This window comes from Gasterosteus aculeatus, chromosome 17 (genome assembly GCF_964276395.1).
Source record: "Gasterosteus aculeatus chromosome 17, fGasAcu3.hap1.1, whole genome shotgun sequence".
NCBI lineage: Eukaryota > Metazoa > Chordata > Actinopteri > Perciformes > Gasterosteidae > Gasterosteus > Gasterosteus aculeatus.
Window position 1 is genome coordinate 6,867,678 of NC_135705.1, and position 26,734 is coordinate 6,894,411.

General features: G+C 43.6%; 2 protein-coding genes across 2 annotated transcripts; one reads left to right on the forward strand and one right to left on the reverse strand.

The window, feature by feature from the left end:
* The first annotated feature begins 6,323 nt into the window (after positions 1 to 6,323).
* On the forward strand, positions 6,324 to 10,306 carry LOC144388908 (uncharacterized). Its single transcript, XM_078091832.1, has 4 exons — positions 6,324 to 6,440; positions 6,550 to 6,612; positions 6,683 to 6,766; positions 6,897 to 10,306. The coding sequence occupies exons 1-4, from the start codon at positions 6,335 to 6,337 to the stop codon at positions 10,220 to 10,222; spliced, it is 3,579 nt and encodes a 1,192-aa protein (XP_077947958.1). The 5' UTR covers positions 6,324 to 6,334; the 3' UTR covers positions 10,223 to 10,306.
* An 11,534-nt stretch (positions 10,307 to 21,840) lies between these two features.
* On the reverse strand, positions 21,841 to 23,878 carry LOC144388909 (uncharacterized). The gene is made up of 4 exons (XM_078091833.1): positions 23,785 to 23,878; positions 23,613 to 23,675; positions 23,453 to 23,542; positions 21,841 to 23,320 (listed from the first exon to the last, which is right to left on the reverse strand). The coding sequence occupies exons 1-4, from the start codon at positions 23,837 to 23,839 to the stop codon at positions 22,497 to 22,499; spliced, it is 1,032 nt and encodes a 343-aa protein (XP_077947959.1). The 5' UTR covers positions 23,840 to 23,878; the 3' UTR covers positions 21,841 to 22,496.
* Positions 23,879 to 26,734: the final 2,856 nt, after the last annotated feature.

Genomic DNA, 26,734 nt, shown 5'->3' on the forward strand with positions numbered 1-26,734 from the left:
TTACGCAATGGAGGTTTCAAGAGGAGATAGCATATGATATTTGATGGGTATATTAATAGGAGTTTCAGGGGGGGAAGGAACTTGTACGGCCAACCAGTATTCCAGCAAAGAGTCAACATAGTTTTTTCAAGCATCGCCTAGATGAAGTAGTATTTTAACATTAATAAAATACAATCTTTCCCTTAACCTTGTAAAATCAGTTTCATGCATTGTTTTATGCCTTAATAAAAATGTCTTGGAATAAATCATGTGTGTTTTTCAGTATGGTTTTGAAACGAAACTAAATCTATCATTTCCTTTTAAGGAATCTTTCAAATGTCTGGGGCTTCTACATAAAACCTTAACTTCTACAGGCTAGCAGTACACTGGCATGCTGACCAAAGCTGAATCAGAATATCTGTCAGCCTTCATGCTTTCCCACTGTTCACCTTTACAACAGAAGTACTGATTGCATATCAGCTCCCAGCAGAATGACAGACAGACAGGCACTGAGAAAAGAAAATGCCCTTATCACTGCTTGCCACATTATGGGATTAGTTTGAGTGTTGTCGAACAAAGCATTAATGCAAAGTTTTAATTGCCTGCACGGCATGCACAGAGAAGCCCCGGCCGAACTACACGCACACACACACAACACAGAGTTGTGACGCATATTTGTCCCATCTGAAATGGCTTCCAAGTGATACAGATTTTATATTCATCACTGGCATATATACCATTACTGCTGTGATTCTAATACATTGGTGTACAATGTGACACTGAATATATCTGTTAAGACGTTATTTTCACTCCCCCACACAATACAGACTTAATTAAAAACAATAGATGTTTTTGTCTATCTTGTGGTGCCACACAACAGCGCAGCCTGACTGCATGCGAGGAAAAACATGACTCATGTGAAACTCAGATTATATTTTCATATTGGGAATAATAATGTAGAATTAGTGTGCACGTAAACATAATCAATGGGGTCAAAGGCTTCATTTCCCCTTCAGCTCGTCTTGTTTGCTTTTATCTTCCGGGGTCTGCAAGTTTACTTTACATTATTCAACACTAAGCCAGCGAACGTTACATGAGGCTATTTAAGTCCAATGAAATACATGTGTAGTCTAATACATTATCTCATCCATAAGGGAGTTTCTGCCATGGTCATACCACACACATTTTCATCTGCAATGGTGGTTCTTTAACAATAAAAAACAACTTTTCTCATCCCCTCACATCATCCTTCCTTTTGCTATTGTTCTAATTGAGCAATTGTTAACTGCAGAACTTCATTCGGGACCAAACTACCCACTGCCTACAGTAACCTCCTATTTAGCAGCAGTTTTACTTGTCAAACACTTCAGGATGTGGAACCCTTCACCATGAAACAACCATCCCACATGGTCAGCAGCCGTTGCACACCACTTCTCAGGCTAATGATTAAACAGATGGTGGCATCCTATGCTGCTGGTCTTACTGCACAACACAGGGGAAAAAAACACAGTATGCCCCTGCAACAACTCAGGTCGCACAATGAACCAGTAAAAGGCCCAAAGTATCCCAGGCTGCTCGATCAGCACAAGGCTTTAAGCTTTTGATTGAGGTGAAGGTGAAGAACGAGAGCCCTGAGGCAGTCCTATTGGGATGGGATCTGACGGTCCTGCCATCTGCGGTCAAATAGTGGCAAAATGATTGTGAAGCCAACACAAATAAAACATTGGGATCAGGAAAAGCAATACCAGGATGGACAGTTGACAGTTGTATTGGTGTGAACTGCGAAAACATTTGGTATCATGGGAATGTAGGTAGCAGTTTGGGGCTTGAACCAAATGAGTTTCCTCAGACCTCTGTGTTTTAGTGATGAATGGAGACAGAAGAGGCTTTTGTGACGGAACAGGGAGCGTGACTTCCAGCTGGAAACTGCTCCTTTCTCCTGGCACAAAAGAGTAAAGAGGCCCGAAAAGAGCTCCACACTCATTGTCTTTGCTCACTTTGTCACATATTTTACTCCCTTCTCATCTCTTAGCGTGGGTGATTGCTATACCAAAGCTTTTAACCAAAGAACCCATCCTATCCCTTCCAGTCCAGACTGTATTTTTCCATTTAGCATCAAATGTAGCAGGAGTGCTGGCGTTGCGTTGCACCAAAGCTTGGAAGCACCCCTCTTACGTGAGGCATTCTCTTCTACATGTAAGCAGAGAAAACTAGATGGAACGAGACTACGCACAATGCCGTGGAAACATGTTTTGCATCTGTGATGGAGATGCGATAGAAAACACGCAACGTTGGTCAAGCAATTAGTAGATGTTAATATCTTGACAGTGCTCAGTGAACGTTTTCGTGCAGAAACACAATTTCTTTGAGATTTTATTATATTGAGTGACAGTCTGTACTAAAGACATCTAATAAACAGAAAGTGCGCTTGAAAACCTTATTGTCAGCCAAGTGCTCTCTAACCAAACCACGTTATCAATGGGCTTGTGTCTCTCAAGAAACATTATGTAATCCAAAACATTTTCTGAGAATCACTATCCACCCAACAAACAAAGACTTTGAAATTGCATCAAAAGGTTGTTGATGGTAAAGGGGGAAACCAAAAAGAGAGAAAATGAGCATCACCTAAAAGAATCAAGGGTTGAAACGTAATGTTATATTTACATGACATTACATACTATTTTTGAAGTTTGAACGTCAATCGTATGCCAATCATATCAGATTTTCTATTTCCAATTTTGGATATACTTTGTCACAGCATTGCTTTGAGTTGAATTCTAAAATCATAATTTTAACAAGCTCAGTTTAGTAAAGGACCCCTGTAAATGATGCCAATATTATTATTGACCTGCTGGTGGTTCCAGATGAGAACCTAAGGTCTAGCCAAAGTCAGTAGCATTCATCCATTGACTGTTACACATTTCACCTCCCCTCAGTCTGGTAACAGGAACAGCCAACTGATATTTCCATCCCGAGAGTCACAATCCCAGCTAAACTCTACACATACCATCAATGCATCCTTATACAAGAGATCACCCCTAATTGTATTGAGGAACAGGTAACTGACAAGCCGCATTACTATATTCCACTGATATCGACACACAGCAATTTAGGGGCGTAACCATACAGCCTTTTAAGTGAGCGTGTGTTGTTGTATAAGAAACCCACATTAGGGAGAAAAAAACAGAAATGATAAATAAATGTCTTCTACAATGCAACAATTAATTGCTCACCAAAACCACATCCAACCAAGGATGAATCATACGTCAGCACCTACCGATCTCTCTCTCTCTCTTTCTCTCTCTCACTCGCTCTTTCTCCTGCCCAAATGCTACTTATGCAGGGAGGAAGAAATCTGATGTCATGCCTGCCTGCCCTCGGCTGTCAAGCCCCCTGACACGCACAAACACACAAGCATACACAGACAAACGTTATTAACAGTATAATTACTTCCATGACAGTTCAGATGCGGGCCCATCACTCAGTATTATCAAATTCTTGGTGCGTAAAATAGTCTATATATGATACCGACAGAAGGAAGAAAAGAATTCTATCACAAATCAAAATATATTATCATCGACAAGCACACTGTAATGGAGCATATTTCTGCTCACTAATTGATTTCTAGTCATTACAGTAAAAGAAGTTGATTTCTCATAAGTGTACCTACACAAAGTTTAAAAAAAATAAAATCATGAACTTATCAGGACAATTTTAATAACATGAACCATTGGGAACCAGAATAACCCAACTGAAAACTTTTTTGCTCATCATACCCATTATCATTCAAATCCAGTCTAGTGTGCAGAATTTGGCAGGAAGTGGCAGGCAAGGGATATTAATATGGGTTTCTAAAGGCTACAGTCACTATGCAAATCAAGTGCAGATGACTGAGTGATTGCACAGAGACTCTCCCATCCTGCTGCTCTCTGTCCCATTCCACGTAACCTGAGCCACCGGAGCAGCACATGCACTTGTCTTTGCTTTATGCTTCAATTCAAACATTGCCGAGGGGCGTGCTGAGAGAAATCAGATGTAATTAGGTGGATGTTCGAGAGGCTGTCGGATATTAACGTGGGTTTCAACCCTCAATATGGTGTTGAATGCCAGACGCACATCTCCTGCAGTCACTTTGTGTTTGTAGACAGATGTTCTTTAGGGCCCCCAACCATTCATGAGATCGTAGGAAGTACCCTTAGCAGTATTGTCGCGACACATTTGCAATGGAGATAATGTGAATAAAAAAGGAGTCTGAATAAAGTTGTCGTCTTGTTTTTTTCTTGTTTTGGGAGAAGCTTGATCATAGAGGACAGATAACATTCCTGTTTACTATGAATAATATTGTGTAGTATTTATTTTTTCCCAATATGTTTTGAGGGAAATGTTGCTGTTAAATGTCATGATTCAATGGAATGGAACAGAATCTTCAATTATTTTGTGTTGTAACTGCAAAAATAACGTGTACAAAATATTGTGATCAAGGGATAAAAGGATTCAAAGGAAGTTCTACGACTTGAAATGCAAAATACTCCTTTTCCTTCTTTTATTGTGCTACTTTTAAGCTGTGTGGAACACAAGACGGACACAACAACAAGAAAACTGAATAGGACATGCTTAGAAGAAAAATGGCAGAGACAGATTACAGATTAAGCGTGCCACATCCAGCTCTCTAACTCTCCTCTGTCTCTTTTCTCATGGTAAAAGCTTTCCTTTTCTCTATTTGGAGAAAGTAGTGGGAAACAGTGAGTCAGGCTGGAGTGCTGAGAGCTGGACAGGACTGTTAATGCTGCCCAATGAATTAAGAGTTGGTTCTGCTAGTTTACCATTTGAATGACTGGGAGGCTTGGGAAGGTAGCAAGCCCGGGACACAAAGAGATGCTTCACAGCCCAAATGCACTGTGGTTCACAGCTACATGTCTAAATATTTGCTTCCAGGGTCACAGCATGTTGTGCATAAGTGGAAAGACATTATACTGTATAACAACACCAAAATAAAAAAAAAGTTTATTTTAATTTGTTCTCATTTGTTGTTGCAAGTGAATTGATAAACTACCAGCAATGCGGTTTTTAAAAAAGGGCCTAATCTCCAATCAGACAAATGTTTACAAATTTGACAAAATAATTTTCAATAGAGAACCATAGATTTGGCACCAGTTGAAAGAACACCACTTTTAACTAATGAAGGTCACAACACCTTTGCCTGATTATGGTCACAGCTATCACCTATTTCAGGAGGTGGAGCTGTCCATCATGAAAATCAGAAGGTTTCTGCCATTACTCTATCAAATGGTGGAGGTTCACATAGCTAGACTGGGTCGTATAATGTTACAAGGGTAAGTCCCCCAGTTGTCAGGTCACATTCTGGTAAATCTGTTTGAAATGTACCACAGGTTATCTTTTGTAACCCTAATATGTAGTTTTATGTGCACTGATGGGAACTGGACTGGTTGTCTTTTTGTTCTGGCACAGGATACAATGTCCTCTTGTTTTTTTTTTGACAGGCTGAAACTGATTGTGAGTTGTAGGTAGTGAGATTGTTGTGGGACGACGGAGTGAACAACTCAAAGCAGGTGAGCACTTTATTTCCTACCAGGCACTTCTTCCAGGCCTCGTCATCAGTGAACCGATCCCATCAGTCGACTCCTGATTACAAGGAGAGCACTTTGCTGCAGCCTTACGAGAACCCCGCTGAGGTTGCTATTTATGGAATACAGATTTCCAAAATTTCTAGAGTAACTTTTAGAAGTTTTTTGGGGCAATATAGACTGCAGTGCGCAGGTCATATAACATTTTCAGAAAAGCAATGTCCACTAATTCGAACTTGTTTAAACAACCGAGACCATACCAAGGGATATTCAGTCTTTTGCCTGTCTTTTTTGAGATTCATTCGTTAGCTAATGGAATTGTGTTTACTATGTACAAGGACAGGGAAACGCATCCTTCTCCTTGGTTCAAATACAGATCATGGCTGCAAAAATATGGCTACCTAATCATCAGGTGGAAGGACAATACAGTGTTTCCCCTTAGGTTTACAACTTCAGGGGGTGGGGGCGTTAGTAGGTGCGGACTGGTGCTCTCTGTCCACTGGTGTGCGCATACACAACTTATTTGCACATGTGTCAGTGCTGAACTGCCGTGCGAGGGAAGGAAAAAACAAATCCCTCATGGGAGGTGTATTTGTTAAACCATTTTTCATTTTCCACATTTCTTGATCTTTAAGTCATAAAACTGATGAATACAAGTTTATAAACAGATAGAATGTCAAATGTTTGTCAAAAGATCTTAACGAGCACTGATTCCTGAAGAGCTGATTATAGCTGATCAGCAACACCTGTGACACCTGCAGGATGGGTATATGAAACCTGCCGTGTGGCTCAGATCGTATTTTCTGTTGGTGGCTGAAGTAATGGGAGCGTTTTGGGCCTTGCTTGTTTTTGTGCTGACTGTCTGGTTCACCAAAGGTATTTCTGTCTGTTTTGGAAACATCTATTCAATGAATCTGCATTGGAGTATAGTAAATGTAATGATGATGAAGAAACCTTTGATTATATGCAACTGCTCTATTCATAGGCTCTGGTTGGCCAGTTGGTGGCACAAATGTGAATGGTAATGGGCCGCAAAGGGCAATGAGAGGTAAGAATATTGGGTGACTAAATATTTGATTAGCTTCTACTTGACACTGACATTATTTTATTACTAATAGAGCTGTCTCCTAATGAGCCCTCCATAAAGGCACTTACGCTTCATCAGTCCGATGAGTATGTGTTCCTGCGGAAGTCAAAAGAAGGTAAGTTCTGCTTAACCCTATTTGATTCATGTTTGTGTACGGCTCAGGTTCTTGAGGTCCATATTTCATTGAGGCTTTGCCTGGCTTTTGGTATTTTGATTTCCTTTTTTAATCTTGTCTTTTACTTCAGTCAAACTGGAAACCAATGAGGTGGAAGTTAAGGCATCAGCTGTCCACCTAAAAGTTGAATATGCGCAAAACGACGGACTTCTCATCAGCGCCAACCGCACACATAACATAGGCTGTAACAGCACCCTGGGCGACGACGGCACCCGCGACTGCACCCTGGGCGACGATGGCAGCAATGGAACTTTGGCAGATGGCTACGCAGGCAACAGCACCCTGGGCGACGACGGCAACGTGACTTTGGCTGACGTCTACACGGGCAACAGCACCCTGGGCGACGACGGCAACGTGACTTTGGCTGACGTCTACAAGGTCAACGGCACCCTGGGCGACGACGGCACCCACAACGTAACGTTGGCCGACATCTACACTGGCAACGGCACCCTGGGCGACTATGGCAGCAACGTAACTTTGGCTGACGGCTACACGGGCAACGGCACCCTAGACGACGACGGCACCCGCAACGGCACCCTGGGCGACGATGGCAGCAATGGAACTTTGGCAGATGGCTACGCAGGCAACAGCACCCTGGGCGACGACGGCAACGTGACATTGGCTGACGGCTACACGGGCAACAGCACCCTGGGCGACTATGGCAACGTGACTTTGGCTGACGGCTACACAGGCAACGGCACCCTGGGCGACGACGGCAGCAATGGAACTTTGGCTGACGGCTACACGGGCAACGGCACCCTGGGCGACGACGGCAACGTGACTTTTGCTGACGTCTACACTGGCAACGGCACCCTGGCCGACGTCGACACGGGCAACGGAACTTTGGCAGATGGCAACGGCACCCTGGGCGACGTCTACACCCGCAACGGCACCCTGTCCGACGTCTACACCCACAACGGCACCCTGGGCGACGATGGCAGCAATGGTACTTTGGCAGATGGCTACGCAGGCAACGGCACCCTGGGCGACGACGGCAACGAGACTTTGGCTGACGTCTACGCGGGCAACGGCACCCTGGGCGACGACACCCGCAACGGCACCCTGGGCGACGACACCCGCAACGGCACCCTGGACGACGGCAGCAATGGAACTTTGGCAGATGCCGACGCAGGCAACGGCACCCTGAGCGACGACGGCAACGTGACCCTAGCTGACGTCTACACGGGCAACGGCACCCTGGGCGACGACGGCAGCAATGGAACTTTGGCTGATGGCTACACGGGCAACGGCACCCTGGGTGACGACGGCAATGTGACTTTTGCTGACGTCTACACTGGCAACGGCACCCTGGCCGACGTCGACACGGGCAACGGAACTTTGGCAGATGGCAACGACACCCTGTCCGACGTCTACACCCGCAACGGCACACTGTCCGACGTCTACACCCGCAACGGCACCCTGGGCGACGATGGCAGCAATGGTACTTTGGCTGACGTCTACGCGGGCAACGGCACCCTGGGCGACGACGGCAACGTGACTTTTGCTGACGTCTACACTGGCAACGGCACCCTGGCCGACGTCGAGACGGGCAACGGAACTTTGGCAGATGGCAACGGCACCCTGGGCGACGACGGCAACGTGACTTTTGCTGACGTCTACACTGGCAACGGCACCCTGGCCGACGTCGACACGGGCAACGGAACTTTGGCAGATGGCAACGGCACCCTGTCCGACGTCTACACCCGCAACGGCACCCTGGGCGACGATGGCAGCAATGGTACTTTGGCTGACGTCTACGCGGGCAACGGCACCCTGGGCGACGACGGCAACGAGACTTTGGCTGACGTCTACGCGGGCAACGGCACCCTGGGCGACGACGGCAGCAATGGAACTTTGGCAGATGCCGACGCAGGCAACGGCACCCTGAGCGACGACGGCAACGTGACCCTAGCTGACGTCTACACGGGCAACGGAACTTTGGCTGACGGCTACACGGGCAACGGCACCCTGGGCGACGACGGCAGCAATGGAACTTTGGCTGAGAGCTACACGGGCAACGGCACCCTGGGCGACGACGGCAACGTGACTTTTGCTGACGTCTACACTGGCAACGGCACCCTGGCCGACGTCGAGACGGGCAACGGAACTTTGGCAGATGGAAACGGCACCCTGGGCGACGACGGCAACGTGACTTTTGCTGACGTCTACACTGGCAACGGCACCCTGGCCGACGTCGACACGGGCAACGGAACTTTGGCAGATGGCAACGGCACCCTGTCCGACGTCTACACCCGCAACGGCACCCTGGGCGACGATGGCAACGAGACTTTAGCTGACGTCTACGCGGGCAACGGCACCCTGGGCGACGACGGCAACGAGACTTTAGCTGACGTCTACGCGGGCAACGGCACCCTGGGCGACGACGGCAGCAATGGAACTTTGGCAGATGCCGACGCAGGCAACGGCACCCTGAGCGACGACGGCAACGTGACCCTAGCTGACGTCTACACGGGCAACGGAACTTTGGCTGACGGCTACACGGGCAACGGCACCCTGGGCGACGACGGCAGCAATGGAACTTTGGCTGAGAGCTACACGGGCAACGGCACCCTGGGCGACGACGGCAACGTGACTTTTGCTGACGTCTACACTGGCAACGGCACCCTGGCCGACGTCGAGACGGGCAACGGAACTTTGGCAGATGGCAACGACACCCTGGGCGACGACGGAAACGTGACTTTGGCTGACGGCTACACGGGCAACGGCACCCTGGGCGACGACGGCAGCAATGGAACTTTGGCTGATGGCTACACGGGCAACGGCACCCTGGGCGACGTCGAGACGGGCAACGGAACTTTGGCAGATGGCAACGGCACCCTGGGCGACGACTACACCCGCAACGGCACCCTGGCCGACGATGGCACCCTGGCCGACAATGGCAGCAATGGTACTTTGGCAGATGGCTACTCAGGCAACGGCACCCTGGGCGACGACGGCAACGAGACTTTGGCCGACGTCTACAAGGTCAACGGCACCCACAACGTAACCTTGGCCGACATCTACACTGGCAACAGCACCCTGGGCGACTATGGCAGCAATGGAACTTTGGCAGATGGCTATGCAGGCAACGGCACCCTGGGCGACGACGGCAATGTGACTCTGGCCGACGTATACACGGGCAACAGCACCCTGGGCGACGACACCCGCAACGGCACCCTGGGCGACTATGGCAGCAATGGAACTTTGGCAGATGGCTACGCAGGCAACGGCACCCTGAGCGACGACGGCAATGGAACTTTGGCCGACGTCTACAAGGTCAACGGCACCCACAATGTAACTTTGGCCGACATCTACACTGGCAATGGCACCCTGGGCGACGACGGCAACTTAACTCTGACCGACGGCTATACGGGCACCTCGGACCTCGTCGCCTAGAAACAGTTTTTGGGACAGTGCATTAGTTAAGATGTTTTTGCTTGTACCTACTTATCTCTGCTTTCAATAAAATTATTGCCTTAACTTGTTGTGTCAATTCTCTGGGGTTGTGGTCAAAAATGGATATTTAACCATGATCCATAGACACCTGTGAGGCAAGCACTGACTCTAGGGACCTGAAATTGTATAAAAGTTGTGTCCCAGGATGTCTAGACCTATAGCAGCTCATCTAAGGGCCTGCCTGAGCCAGCTCTAAATAGAAGTTATCAAAGCAGTGTTCACGGTAGTCTTCAATGAGGGCACTTTGTGGCGCCCACACCAGGTTGAAAGTGGGAGCTGGTTTCAGAGAATATGCACTTAAACACAAAAGCTTCCCATGCTGCGTTCAGACCTTTATGGAGTGTTTTGGTCTAGTAGGCTAGTATGGTACTGAAAGCCCCTTAACAAAATCGCTTGCCTTGTAGCTAAAGTTGTGTTTAACCCAGAGCCAGTGCAGTCCCTCAAGTCAGTTATATCTATTTGAGGCTTAACTCATTTTAAAATGGTTGGAAACATTTAAATATTTTTATGAAGACCATGTCAAGTAATATGCTTCTGTATTGATTGTGAAATGGCATTCGGATGCCACCATCCATAATACAGTGCCATAAGGAGATCACAACCCATAAGTAAGGTAAAGTATTGCCATCGTTAAGTTATCGTAGTCACAAACAAAAATTACGTTATGAATCAGCAAGATCAAAATCACATGCAAATGGTTGCTTCTGCTAATAGCACAATTAATATTGCAGGCCACCGTATGTGACAAACATTCTTTTCATTTCCACATGGCACAAAATTTCCCCCTCCCACAGACTGCTTCCTTGTCTGCTGCGGGAATATCTCCTGGCCAGACAAAGGCGCATAATTACCCAGTGCAGAAAGCCCTGTGGCACTGACAAATGTCGTTTTTACTAAGCAGGAGACATTATGTTCTCCCATCAGAGTTAAATACCTCCTATTTATCTTGGCAAAGGAGAGAAAAGAGCAAAAGGGAAATGGAAGGCAGGGAGAGAGAAAGTCAGAGTGATCAGAAGACAGAGAAAGGGGGAAGTAAGCCGTGGGCTGTGGAGACATAGCGAGACGTTCCATGACAACCAAGCAGGAGGATTCTGAACCATTTCGTCCTGTGTTCCCATTGGGAAAAGCACAGTTAGAAGGTGCAGCTGCGTAATGACCTATAGCTTATTTCTCACGCGGAGATGAATGGCGCCGGATTTTTTCTGCGGCTCAACTGAATTGAAAGTGATGTAATTCAGACACACTGAAAGTCATTTTCATTGAGCATCGGTCAGAGGCACGGTTTTGGATGCCCAAAAATAATAAGATCATTTACAAACTTATTTTGAGGATAAATTACGTGGTTTCACCTACTCTGTTTGTAGAGATGTGGAACATTTTGCTCATCAGAAGTGTGTACTTCTGTACCTGTAGTATTATTGTTTCATGGTGTACCGGCACACTAGCCTGCCATATTATGATATTCATGATGACATTTTATTACAGAAAAACTTGTGATCTGTGAAGGTTATCGAAATAAGACTGAAAGGCTTTACAGGCATGGCTTTTGTTTGTGTTTTATTGGCACTCACAGGGGCTTTTTCTCTTGCCTTCCTTCAATTTCAGAAGCCCAGCATTTGTAAGTTTGGCCGGTTCAAGGTCAGTCACATCCTTGAAGGAGGTCGAAAGGGAGAAGGTTCCGCCCCATCTTTCCCGTTCACCCAGCCCGTCTGTAGTAGCAACCACTGCTATTGGAAACAGTTACCTCTGAAATGTGGGTCGTCGTCGTGGCGCAGAGGGTAGAGCGGGTGTGCTGGGAAGTGCAAGGTTGGAGGTTTGGAGCCATGGGTTTAAAATGTAATGTAAGTCGCTTTGGATAAAAGCGTCAGCTAAATGACCTGTAATGAAATGAAATGTGGGATGTCTGGGTGTTCTACTGTGTGTCTTGCTCCCCTGGCTTTATTCTTTCCAATATTTTCAGCAATGTAAACTGTACATGCCCTGTGATTTTGGGTGATATCGTCTAAAAAGCTGACAGCTACTGTATGTATCAAAAATAGATGGGCCACTCCTGGAAAAACAACATTTGGACAATGTCAACCCTCCTTAACAATGTTCATCTTTACTACAGAAACACATCTTTTGTCATCTCTGTGTCACTGTGTCACAGTTTGTAAGGCTCTCGGGGCTCTCGGTGAACTGAGGCATAACGCAAGAGGAGCTGAGGCCAATGGGTATTTGAAGAGAAAGCCCTCACGGCATTCACTCGTCAGCATTTACTACATTTCATAGTGCAGTGGGCACCAGGGGGCTGTAATCCATGGTCCTTTTCATAAAGTTAGTGAATGCTTTGAATTGCGCTAGGAGAAAAGCACAAGGCCCAGCAGCGATGGGAGCTGATGATCCATGATGCCTTTATACTATGCTAGTCTGCATCACCGTGCCTTCTTCTCCCCTTCTCTAGCTGCATATGCTGAGGGGGGGAACGAGACTGCATTCCATGAATACAGAGAACCTATCCAAGAAGCATCAGCTTAAAGACCCTCAACGCTCTTTGTCTTTCTTTTTGTATATTGTTAACAACGCACTAATACATTGGTCGCTTTAATTACTCCCAGTCAACTCCGACAACTGTGATTATTTTCGCTACAATCTAGAATCTTTAGAATGTGGAGCATTGCATTGGTGGATTGTTAGCAGAAACTAGTAATATGTTGTAGTGTATTTCTAGTTTTTGTCATTTCAAGTCATTTTTGAAGACATGATATAATGGGTACATTTACACACCATTATATGCCCTTTAGGATTGTTATGTTGAGTTGCTTCAACTGTCTGTTTCTTTTTTTCCTTTTCTCCCTGTATTTCTCTACAGCACCAGTGAAACCTACTGAAACCTATTTTTACATCAAAAAACACAGCTGAGAGCATCACAACAGCTTTATTGCAAATGTTCATTTGCTAGCTCAGTGTGAGACCCACCATTTGTAGAACTCTTGACCCAAGCTGCTGGATTCAGAAGATACACCAAAGCCAGCAACCTTTCCAAGCCGAAGGGCTTAGAGTTACAGGAGGAGTCTCTCAAAACAGTAAACGTGCAGTGACAGCCTCCATCACAAAATACACAAAAACTAAATTCCTCTTTTCACTGTTCCTGACCATGCGTAGAATCAAGATTTTGTTTGATGGGAGGTCTTTGTGGTGCGTTCGGCTCAATGTAACGTTTAAAGTTTGTACCAGGCAAGGATTCCTTTATCGTCTAATCCATGGAACATGATTTGGGTTTGGTAGAATTGTTGGTTGACATAAGCCATTTCCTTCATTTCAAATGGTTTATAAAAGCTGCAAAGATCCTCAATTGACCGAACTGTGGAGAAATGTTGATAACACTCACAGCAAGGTTGATGATATGATACATTAAATACAAAGGTTTCTTTCTATCAGTTTCTTCAGAAATGATTTGATCTTGCTGGAGGAAAAATCAATTAAAAGCTTGCTTTATTCCAACAAAACACATCAGTGAACCACAGTCTTTTTGACTCAATAGCTTTGGCCCCATGGGGGGAAAAGCGTCGGATAATTGTGAAATCTCATTACAAAGTTCTATCATAATTGACAATTAAATGATCTAATATACAATGCACAGATTTAATCATAAATCAGTAAACATGGTGCCTGAGGCTCATTCAGATGGTAGCACTGTTCATTTTAATGATCTCAAGCTGCATTGACTCATTACCCTTATTATTGGTTTCGGGCTGCTGAGTCTTTCAGCCTCACGGGTTGTTTGGTTTGGGTCAGCAGCAGAAACTATTGTAGTTGTTAGCTAATATACATGAAGGCATGGGGTCGGTTTGTCACATATTGTTGTGTCGTGTGCATATTTCCAGTTGGAAACGTGAACTTCTCTGGTGGGGGAAGATATTATCTCAAACTGTAGCTCGTTTGTAAGAGTCTCGTTCATCTCCTGAAATCAGTGCGGCCTGAATTAGATTTAAATCAGAATTTACAGGTCAGGCTGCAGTCCGTCAACAAGTGGCTAATCACTTCTGACTAAGGAGCAGACCGTGTTTCTTTCACTAGTAAGTCACTACTCGTTGAGTTCATCCTCAGATGTCTTATTTTCAATGCACTTCATTAACAGTCTGCCATGCACTTGCTTACTGTACATCACGACCAATATGCAAAGATGTCACCTCCTCAAAAAGGAATGACATGAAGAATGTAAAGATATCTCCAGGAGATTCCCCAATGAGAAGAACTCAAATAAATAAGAAATGGAGAAACAGGTGATTCCATACCAGATTTTGAAAATCCTTCAAGACTTTTCACCATTTTCATTGTGTGTTTTGCATTTTGGTTTCTGTCTGCCGCCAGTGTTGCATCACGTTACATCAGCGTTACATCTGGAGCAATAATTCACTCAGTATGAGCTTTCTATTGCTCTGATGAATTTTTGTGTTTGTGTGTTTGTGTGCGTGTGTGCGTGTGTGTTTCTACCAATATTATTCCACCCCCCTCCACTATATTCAGACCCAACAGAGAAGAGAAATGGTTATTTTGACCTCCTGACTGAATTTAAATATATTTTGCTGTAATTTTGCTAATGGTCACACTGCTGTTTGTCTTCTTTTTGTCCTGTAATATATAAGGTGAAGCTGAAATTGTACATAGTAAGTAGACACAGTTAGTAGAGTAAATACTAACCTTGATTTCTTTGGAGCAAACATAAGTTTGATGTTACACTATAATGCCAATCCCATGCTCAATATGAGAGAAGAATGAATAGTGCAGGTTTGTAAACTCCAGAGCACCAAACATAGTAAATTAGAGATACATTACATATCTCTGTTATGAATCATTGTTCTGCCTGTACCCAAGTGGGTTTTTCTTGAATGTCAGATTATTCGGGTTGTTGAGTGACCCATTCTAAAGTACTCATTAAATTGGGTCAATTACACCTCCAGAAAGGTCATCACTCCAATCCTCCTACCAGCTCACTCATCCATACTCATCCGGACCCTAAGACATATTAATATAGGTCATTTATTGAATACATGGTTAATATTTATCAGTATGTTAGCATTAGAAAAAACTGGAGCAACGGATTCTTCTGCCCTTAAACGAGGCAGCGTCTGATATTTGTTAATCTACCACGTGTCAGTCTGTGCTACTGCATGGAGTCCCTGTGAACGGATTCGGCCTCTAGTGGACGAGAGGATCCAGTGACTAGCCTGACCGCATGTGACTCATGGCGAGAGAGAAAGAGAGGATGCAGAATATGACCCAGAGTCTCCCCTCCATCCATAACTCACTATTCATCCATCCATTCTTAATGGGATACTCTAACCTGGCTGTTTAACACACATTAACATCAGGGCTCCCCTCAGCTGGAAGTCTGGCTTTGGAATATTTAGAATATATTTGCTTGGGTGGAGAGAAAGATGTATGTTAATATGTTTATATGTAACATGCTACTTTGTTGATTTAAAACAAATGGATAAAACGTCAGGTGTGATATGAAGTAAGCAATGTTTGTAGGAATGCATACTTTGTCATGGAGGACATAGTAACTTGTGAAATATAGGAGTAATTCAGTTATCCAGTTACAAACATTGTAAAATGAATACATGCCTTGGAAGCGTACGTTCAAGCACATAGTGCACAAAGGAAAAGAGGAAAACTGAAAATAGAAGGCACACGATAAGAGATGACGTTAAACAAAATTTGTGTTATTGACCGGTTCAATATTCACATACAGTACGTGTTACTTTTTGCGCTAAAACATGTAGTATACACACTTAAATGTAAAAGGTTCTTTTTTATTAACTAACATGAACTGAGACAAGTTGCCTGCTTTTTTTAATGTGTGGGTGATGAATGTACATTTACGGAGGGCAACATGAAGTGAAGTGCTACTTGACATAGAGTTTATAATCTGTAACGAGAAACAGTGGGAGAGTAGTTATTGAGAACGCGGCTCCCTGCTGTTAAGCTGTTCTGCTTGACGGACGTAATGGTGTTAGTTTTACATTAACTTGATAACATTCTCTCCCAGAGGCACGACCAAAAATGCTCCCATCAGGAAAGATTGTGATGAAGCTATAACTATTTTATATTATTTTATTACTGATGATCACAGTCTCGGTATATAATGTACAGGAGCATGAATGTTGTGCACCAGTTTCTGGGGCAATCCATCAAAAATCCATTGTAAAATGGATATTTGATGGACACTGCTACTTGTATTTAAGCGTTTCTAGGTGGGTAAATGGTACTACGTCTTCAATCTACAAGTTAAAGATGTAACTTCAGCTAGCTGGAGATGAATGTCCTTGGCTCCAATTTATAACGGATTTTAAAAATATGCTTGCAAAACACCACTGAAAAGAACATTCTGAAGCCGATATACAGATGAATGTTAATCTCCTAACATGTTAATCGTCCAAGCATGCTTTCCCCTACGTCTGCGTGTTGCTCGGCCTTTCTGCTAAATGTCGTTGGAGAACTACAGTATATGGCTTGGCGACAAAATGAATATTCACTGCATTTTTTGGGGGGTGCGTTCACCTCTTGAAAGCTTTGCCAAGTATATGTGGTAACCTTTTCCTCAAAACCAGTTTTTTAAATGTATCAGTCTGGAAAAAAGTTACTGACTGACCAACCAACCAAATTGGCTCCTATTTACATACAGCCTTGTCTTTTGAATTTAGCTCTTGCCAACGCTGTTTTTGTCTGCATTGCCTTTTCAGCTCCTGTTTGATTCATTTGAGGCTCTGGCTTCTACCACCCATGGGTACAGATACTAGAGTGTATTCAGGGTTGAGCTGAAACCAGCAATTAATCTGTCACTTCCAAAACAAGTCCTTTGTGTATCGAATGGGCCAGCGGTCTACCACAAAACACCCACAGTCCACACACACACACACACACACACACACACACACACATCCCTGTGTTTCTCAGCGAGTTACCTTCCATAGGCTCAGCACTTAGTGATGTGTGTCATTGTTCCAGTTAGAGACAGGGGATCCTCTGGTACCCCAACCGCATGGCGTCCTTTGGTTTGTAGCAGGTTGCTGCTCTCCTCTCGGGCTGAGTGATTAATGGTTTGCTCTCATAAAAGTAGGCCACCAATGACAGCATTAGAATTACGTTATATGAATAGATTGGCAATATCTTTTTAAGGAAAAATAGTTGTGTGTGTAGGAATACTGAGCATGTGGGTAAACAGAACAATCATGCAAATGGCAGTTTGTCACAATGGCTCCATAGGGAGTACTAAATAATCCCATTTTTCATCATAAGGTAAAAAAACAAAAGGTGCTAGCGTATTTTCTGGGAGGTAAGTTAAAGCACTTGCGTATTAGTGATCACAGAGATGTGATTGTAATGTCTCTATATGTAATTTAAGATCTTCAGTCATCATTATGAGCATGTGATTTGTGGAAAAAAACTTCATTCATTTTGTCATTTTGAAATGTATCTTGGGTATTATTAGGAAACATTTTCTGATTTTATATCAATTCCTGACTTGAAATGTTTTAATATCAAGGATCAATTTGACATTGGGTGCTAGGGAATATTTGAAGATATATATGAAGATATTATTGTTTATTTGTCTCTGACTTTAATTTCCATTGTACAGTAATATAAATGGCTACATTCCATTGTGGGTTGCATTACTGTACAAGAAGAAATACCTATTGTATTTGTCATGAACCTGAACATCAGAGTTAGCAATAGTGTGTTTCCGTGGAAATGCAGTATACAATAATAATATTTACAGAGATGTCCATTTTCTAATGGCTAGCATTAAATGATAATGAGTAAGTTGCTCATTTGCTATTAGTATGGACTCAACTAACAAATGCATTTGAAGAAAAAGGAGTAAAAGGCTCAAACTATATAATGTACCGACACATATAGGAGTTGGTGACTAGAATTACAATCATCAGCCAAGTCTGGTTCTTGTGTCACATATTGCTAAGCAATGTGCAGAACCACTTTCCCGAAATGTCAGCCTGGTTAGTCAGAGTAAAAAAAGCAGGCACACACGCCTGAACATAATACCAAAGGTTTTCAATCATGTGCCATTGAGGCTGAAGAGTCTGCTGGTTTCCGTTCCAGCCAACACTGGAGCAGCTGATTTCCCTGATTACAGTTTCGAACTGAGACACGCCGCCATTCCGCTTTCAGCATGTGCATGTTGCAGCATTGTGGAATATGCTTCTTATGTAGATACTCTTAATTGCCACTAAGGAACAATGAGATCAATGAAAGAAAAGCAGAATAAACATGTATGTGAAATAAAGAATCCTTTTTTGTTTGTTGCGTGCCATATGTTTCAATGCATGTTTAAAAGATCAAACAAAGGTTTTAAATAACTATTGATAGATGATTGAATATTTGCCCGTTCCATAACGAAAGAATGGAACGCTGAGTGTGACCCAAAATGGTCTTTGACTCAAAACCCAAAGGTTGCTCATGATGCTTGAAAAAGCAGTGTGACATTTGAGATAAATTAACAGTTTTAGTTGTAACAAAGAATAGAGGGTAACTTGTGTGTGATAGTCTGAGGCTTCCCAAGTAACGCATGTTGAGGACACAACACAAACACGGCCTCAGACACTTTTGTTAATCAATCCATTCACCTTGACAACTGCACCCTCACATTCCAGAGTTGTGAACTTCACCTTTTTTTTTTTAATCTTTATACTGCACTCGGTTGCTGATCTGAGGCCACGCTGACCAACAAACTATTTTAAAGTAGTGAGGTCAGAACATCATCGTACACCCCTCTGACTTGCTGAAGTGCTGTCACTTCTGGTCTTGTTTGATTTAAATTAAGTATGCCTGCAGAAAGAACATCTCATTGTCCCTTCCCCAAAATATAAAAGCATATCCATCCAACGTGTTCTGCGTGTCAGCCACTGACTCATCACCTCTTCGTGCAGGGAGAGATTCCCCCTGAAGCAAACTTGTTTGACGAAGCCACTCCTGAAACTTAATAAACATCAATATGGAGGTCAATATTTTTGACAGGGGTTTTGAACGCGACACAGACTGAAGGCATTTTAAGGCAATTTTGGATTGTAGTATAACTGAGCGAGGGAGTATTCAGATGCTTTAACCTCACTGTAATAATAATCCATCACAAGTAAAAGTCCTGCATTCAAAATCATACCTAAGTGCTCTGATTTAAATACATAAGGATGTTAAAGTGCATGTTATGCAACAGACGGGCCCTTGTTATCTTTGTGTTGTACTCTACCGTGCTATTGACACATCAACCCGAGCACTTAAACGTTGTAGCTTGTCAAGTTGGAGCTAATTTAAACTTTTCACACAAATCTAAATCGTTCCCTTTGTCATCCTTCGGAATATCTCATGCAGGAAAATATTGAACTACTTTGTCATGATCTCCAATCCGTCATCCTCTTTGTTGTAATGATAAACATAAGGTTTGCTGATCCTTGTGCTGAATTTCACAGGGATGTTGCTGTGGAATAAAGACATGAAAGGTAATAATTGATCGTTTCCTGCTTTTTTCTCAGCCGGGGTTTTGGCTCAAACTGACGCACAACATAACACTATAAATCAAACTGTCACTCAGATTGCACTGTAAGGATCACTGACTCTGAAAGTGTGACAGGAAGAGGCAGCGTGTGTTTGTGGGGGAAAGACTGATACCTGTATATTTATCAGTAAATGGGTCATGTGATCTATTTGGGAAATATATATACGTCTCTGTGAGTGTGTGTGTGTGTGTGTGTGTCTATGTGTAAGTAACTTGTTTATTTAAAGCCATGGCGGTTTAGGAAAGAGATGAGTTATACTTGTTGACATTTTCAGCTTACAGCTTTTAATAAATCCAATGCTCTAATGTTCTAACACATTAAAAAGCACCTACCTGCCTGCGTACATTCCACTCATGCACTAATTGAGCATCAGTCCTTCTTCAAGCTGCTAGCTTAAAAGCAGTGAGTATTAACAATAGCCATGTTTGTTGTTTACTTCCCTTCTGATTCATTTATTCATAAGAGAACTTTAGAGGAGCGGCCTGAAGGGACAGTGTTGCCGACTTTGCCGGGAAATTTCTAACTAGATTCAGTGACTTTTGTAGCTGGTTTCACAACCTGCTTTTATTGGAAAAAAGTTGTTACCTCAGGATTGGGTTTCCGGTTTGGATACTTTTCTTTTCAATGCCTTAATCTTTTCTCCAACTACCAAAGCTTAAATACAGCAAATCAAATGAGGTCAGCGCTCTGTGCAGACCGGTGAAGTTTGTAAAGACAAAATAATAAAAAAAAAAGTTTCTTAATGGACATTGCTTTATTCATGGCCAACGACAAAGCACCCTTTCTAAACTCTTGGCACAATGTTAGCATTGTATCATTAGATTGGTCACCATCGGAATTAAAGCCCTGAAGGCTCCTCAGCAGAAACCAAATAGACCATTTGGTGCAGATGGTTTACTCAACTGCTGTAACTGAGGTCAAGATTGGACTCAAGCTCAGCTCATTCTGTATAAGTTATTTTTAATTTAAAAAAATAGTCCTTTTTTTCTAGGAGGCAGATTACAGTAGATTACAGTAAAGACAAATTTCGAGGTTTGTTTTATCAAAATGAACGTATAAGAAAAGAAAAAAAACAGAAGAAAGTGAGAACGAGAGACCATCTACCTCAATAAATAAACCAACAAAAATCACATTTTCTTCATATTTACACAGACAAAGAAAATGTACTAGTCCTTGTTCTTCTTCTGCAGGTCTTCAATATCAATACAATTTGTTACGTTCATCTGTCATTGTACAGCATTATTCTGCCAAAAAAAAAAACAGTTTAATTTTTTCCTTCCTTTTTCTCCCCTCCTTTCGAACATTATAGTAATGAATTGGCTCGAATGACGAGAAGGAAGTGTAGTGAGAAGCCTTTTCCTTGTCTCCATTAGCAGGTCCTGTGTTTCCAGAGAGGCATCAAAGAGATGCAAGAGGATGCGGGGGGGGGGGGGGGGCGCAGGGGGGGCACGCTGTAAGCTCCAAGCTGCACACAGAGATAAAAACCAGACATGGAGTGTCTGTGCGTGTGTGTGTGGGGGATTAGGCTGACTTTGACTGGCTCTGTTCCATTGTGACAGTAGCACCTAAGAAGCTGCACACTGCCACATGATGGACACAGCTTGAAATTGCACAGATAATGTCTCCCTCTCTCTCCCCCTCTCTGTGGACTTTCTTAGCCCCAGGGGGCTCAAGCTTTATAAATTTGAGCGACTTAGAAACATGCAGAATGGACACTGAAGGTTATTGAACCTTACAACTGCAGTTACATACATCTGATTCGGAAAGAAAGTGAACGAAGACAGAGCATGCATGACACAGGAGAAACCATCATGGGATATGTTCTTTAAAGATGGTAGAGATCTCGAAGAAACAGAATCTGACGAAGTTACATTAAGTAAAAGCTGAAACAGGGTTGCTTTTAGACCAAAATCCCAAATATCTAAAATCTTTTCTGCATGTCTTCTTTGCACAAGTGCATTAGATATTACTCTAAGAGTAAACCTCAAAAATCTACAATTGTTTAAAAAAAATCCAGTCAACCTGGTGCTTTATTTAGGCAAATCTACGACAAACTTCCCTGCATGCTTTACTTTTGGGTTGGGTTATATGCAGGGATGGGCAAAAACACATCAAAATATAAGTTACAAAATACCCTTCAATTAACAACGAACACAAAATACTTGTGCCATTTTGTATTCAAAATATAGAAAATACTTCCTCAAAATATGGTATAGTGTAGCATTCAGGTTTAGGCTCCATGTACACAAAGCGCTGACAAACCTCACAAAAGTGAACGTTCACAGAATGTCATCACATGACTTCCTGTGAAGAGTACTTGACCCTGGCTATGCACTAGCCTTAACAGGATGCTAGCGCAGCAACAAATGTTTGCGGGATAGACCATGTAGCCAAACAGAAATTATACAATATTCAAGATATGACTTAGATAAAATATTTAACTGGAAATTACGTTAAACCTGAACTTTGTGGAGAAAGTATTTGAATACAAAATTGTACCCCTCAAACGAGTATTACAAATGAATGAAAGTCACTAATTCAGCTTCTTCACCAAAAATTGAGGCAAACATTTTATTTAAAGCAGCGGTACAAGCAGAAACATCCTTAAGTTACACGACAAACTAAAGCAATGTGCCCCAAAAGGTCCACCCAACTTATTAGTTTGGTATCGTTGGAGTAAAAGAGTCGCCCAGCGTGCCGTTGAGCAGGGCGCCGCCGTAGTCGCCCAGCGTGCCGTTGAGCAGGGCGTCGCCGTAGCCGCCGTAGTCGCCCAGCGTGCCGTTGAGCAGGGCGTCGCCGTAGCCGCCGTAGTCGCCCAGCGTGCCGTTGAGCAGGGCGTCGCCGTAGCCGCCGCCGTAGTCGCCCAGCGAGCCGTTGAGCAGGGCGCCGCCGTAGCCGCCGCCGTAGTCGCCCAGCGAGCCGTTGAGCAGGGCGTCGCCGTAGCCGTAGTCGCCCAGCGAGCCGTTGAGCAGGGCGTCGCCGTAGCCGCCGCCGTAGTCGCCCAGCGAGCCGTTGAGCAGGGCGTCGCCGTAGCCGCCGCCGTAGTCGCCGCCGTAGTCGCCCAGCGAGCCGTTGAGCAGGGCGTCGCCGTAGCCGCCGCCGTAGTCGCCCAGCGAGCCGTTGAGCAGGGCGTCGCCGTAGCCGCCGCCGTAGTCGCCCAGCGAGCCGTTGAGCAGGGCGTCGCCGTAGCCGCCCAGCGAGCCGTTGAGCAGGGCGTCGCTGTAGCCGCCGCCGTAGTCGCCCAGCGAGCCGTTGAGCAGGGCGTCGCCGTAGCCGCCCAGCGAGCCGTTGAGCAGGGCGTCGCTGTAGCCGCCGCCGTAGTCGCCCAGCGAGCCGTTGACCAGGGCGTCGCCGTAGCCGCCGTAGCCGCCGTAGTCGCCCAGCGTGGCGCCGATGGGAACGCCGTCGTTATGCGCATGTTCAACAGCTTTCAGGTAGGCAGCTGATGCCTTAACCTCCACTTCGTTAGTTTCCAGTTGGACTAAAAGGGAAGACATTCAATCAATGAAGTCAAAATACCAAAAGCCAGACAAAGCCTCAATGAAATATGGACCTCAAGAACCTGAGCCGTACACAAACATGAATCAAATAGGGTTAAGCAGAACTGTCTTACCTTCTTTTGACTTCCGCAGGAACACAGACTCAGACTCAGACTGGTGAAGCGTAAGAGCCTTCTTTATGGAGGGCTCATTAGGAGACAGCTCTATTAGTAATAAAATAATGTCAGTGTCAAGTAGAAGCTAATCAAATATTTAGTCACCCAATATTCTTACCTCTCATTGCCCTTTGCGGCCCATTACCATTCACATTTGTGCCACCAACTGGCCAACCAGAGCCTATGAATAGAGCAGTTGCATATAATCAAAGGTTTCTTCGTCATCATTACATTTACTATACTCCAATGCAGATCCATTGAATAGATGTTTCCAAAACAGACAGAAATACCTTTGGTGAACCAGACAGTCAGCACAAAAACAAGCAAGGCCCAAAACCCTCCCATTACTTCAGCCACCAACAGAAAATACGATCTGAGCCACACGGCAGGTTTCATATACCCATCCTGCAGGTGTTTACAGGTGTTGCTGATCAGCTATAATCAGCTCTTCAGGAATCAGTGCTTGTTAATGCTACCTCGACTAAAGACTAACAAATTGTAGCACTTAAATTGTACTTGTAACATTACTCATCTATAGCAAATTGTAAATTGGCTTATTTGAGGAAATTGCACTTTCTTGTTTCTTGTTCTTCTGAGTTTGTACCCCTATGGTTGAATGCACTTACCGTAAGTCGCTTTGGATAAAAGTGTCAGCTAAATGACATGTAATGTAATGTTAAGATGCAGCCCTTCTTTTGACCAACGTTTGACAATCTATCTCTATCAGAAAACCCATAAAAATTGTGGCATTTATCAGTTTTATGACTTGAAGATTAAGACATGGGGAAAACAGAAAAGCTCAGGACATATATAGCTTTTGCATTTGTTATTTTTTCCATTGTTTAGATATGTATCAACTGTAAAAATGTATTTCAACATTATATCGGATGGCATCTGTGTATATGGTAAATGGACTGTGCTTGTATAGCGCTTTTCTAGTCTTCTGACCACTCAAAGCGCTTTAACACTACATGACGTCATTCACCCATTCACACCCATTCATACACTGATGACAGGAGAACCATACACAGTGACACCTGCCCATCAGTAACTAACATTCACACACTGTAGTCGCAGCTACAGGAGCAACGTTGGGTTAAGTTTCTTGCCCAAGGACACAACGACATGCAGGTTAGCAGAGCCTGGGATCGAACCGACAACCCCCTCTAATTGGAGGACGACCGTGCTCCCCACTCACCCACAGACGCCTCAAATGATATATAGTTCTTCCTAATATAATAAAATCCAGTTTGTCATTCAAATATGGCTGATTACTTGACAAACAGCAATACAGCACAGGGTTCTTCTTCATGACAACAGAAAATTAATTTAATTTGTGTTGCCTCCACTTCATTGTCAAATTAGCACCATTTGAAAAACAAAGACAGACAAGGAGAGAAAGACAGACAGATGTAAAAAAAAAAAAAAAAAAATTAAAGGAGACTGTGTGAAGATTGCAGATTACATCCTTCACCTCACATGTCTGACTATGTGACTGCTAAATGCCCAAGAAACTCAGAAATGGAGGGAGACAGTGAGAGGAGAGGTGGGGGAAGCGGAGGAAATTAGAGGAAATTAAGTGGAAGAGAGGAGAGAAGAGGGATTTGTGGGAGGGACGGGGTGAGCTAGAGGAGGAACGAGCGAGAAGGAGAGAGGAGGAGGCTGATGAGAGGTTTATAAAAAGGAAAGTGAAGATGATGCAGAGGGCGTTTGAATCGGGCCTCTCGACGACGCAAAAAAAAAACTGCCACTGAAGAGGGTTCTGGTATAAAGGCTGTCAAAAGCCCTAATCAGATCACGGCTGGACAAATGCTGACGGGCAGAAGATGTTGAAATCAAGTAAACGTGAATGCAGATTGATGACTATTCAAATTTTCTGGCTGACGCAAAGTGTCAGAGAATATGTTTTGTTATCATTTCATAATAATTTCGAAATGAGTGCATTGGTCCTGTAGTAGTTTTCTGCTTTGAAATACCCACATTTCCTTCAATGTTGTAAAGTAGGTTTTTTTTGAAGATAAATATGCATCAAAATAACACGACTGTCCAGAAATGACATGTAGCAGTTGCAGTTCTCTTTTTAAAGAGATTTGGTTCATGTTGCACAGCTACACAGCTCTAAATCCAAATCACCGGAGAGCTGCTGAGGATTAAGGGTGTTGCTGAAGGACACTCACAAAGACATTTGCTTTTCTTTCCAATTCCTCTAGTCCAAAAGCAAGCTTCCCCACTAAGCATCTCCTCAAGTACGGTTTAATATTCAAATAAAGGGGATGCACTCGATATTTCACCCGCTATTAATTTACACACATGCTCCTAAAAGCAGTTCACACATATTTATTTTTAGCATATATGATACACTTGATTTGTCAAACCCAAATGAGGCCACTTGTACGTGAGTATTTCCATTATATGCCACTTTATTGTACAGTAGAGGTCAGAAGGAAATATTCTACATTTTATTCCTCCACAGCTATGATATATTACACTTGAAGATTCCCAGAGTAAATAAAACGGACAACAATGTTGATAACTGATAAATTAAGGTAAGTAAACATCGAAGAAAGTATTCATTTCTTACATGTAAAAAAGAACAATGCAAGAATGTGGGATTGGTTGCACACCGGCGGAAACAGGATGACAATGTGTAATTTGAATGAATCCAGAGACGTTCTTGTGATGAGATCACGCCAGCCTCAATGCTAAATCTGACCGATGGCATAAATTGTTCGAGCCAATGGGCCCTTCCCTACTTCCTACACGCTCTCATTTTGTTCTGTCCAAACTCATGTTCAAATCAACTTTGTTTTATTTTCAACCACACACCTGTTAACTTTTTGTTTGTGAATGTTCCACGCTTGTGATCTGTCTCTAGTACCACTTATTACCGTGACGACACACATACAGACTCACAAGGTCACAACAATACCATCAGCGTTGCCGTTGTCTCTCATCGTTAAGAAGTAAGGACGTGTTGAAATTATCAATAGAAAACAGAAGAAGAGAGGAAGAGCAAATGAAGAGGAGTAAAGGATAAAAACAGGAGAATGGATGAAATAAAGGTCGACATCACCTTCTGCTTGCGCATATTCTTAAATGAGGTCAAGGAGTCTACTCACTTGCTGTCATTAAGGTTCACCTTTCTGCTCATCTGAAAGAGGCTGATGATAAATATTGATGTTTGAGTTTATAGAGGCTCTACTGAAGGTTGGGCTGATTCCAGGAACTACGAGGGAGCTT

Coding starts and splice junctions, on each gene's coding strand:
- LOC144388908 (XM_078091832.1), top strand. CDS start 6,335: ATGAAACCTGCCGTGTGGCTCAGATCGTATTTTCTGTTGGTGGCTGAA. Junction 6,441..6,549: donor GACTGTCTGGTTCACCAAAG/GTATTTCTGTCT, acceptor CTCTATTCATAG/GCTCTGGTTGGCCAGTTGGT. Junction 6,613..6,682: donor GCCGCAAAGGGCAATGAGAG/GTAAGAATATTG, acceptor TATTACTAATAG/AGCTGTCTCCTAATGAGCCC.
- LOC144388909 (XM_078091833.1), bottom strand. CDS start 23,839: ATGGGAGGGTTTTGGGCCTTGCTTGTTTTTGTGCTGACTGTCTGGTTC. Junction 23,676..23,784: donor GACTGTCTGGTTCACCAAAG/GTATTTCTGTCT, acceptor CTCTATTCATAG/GCTCTGGTTGGCCAGTTGGT. Junction 23,543..23,612: donor GCCGCAAAGGGCAATGAGAG/GTAAGAATATTG, acceptor TATTACTAATAG/AGCTGTCTCCTAATGAGCCC.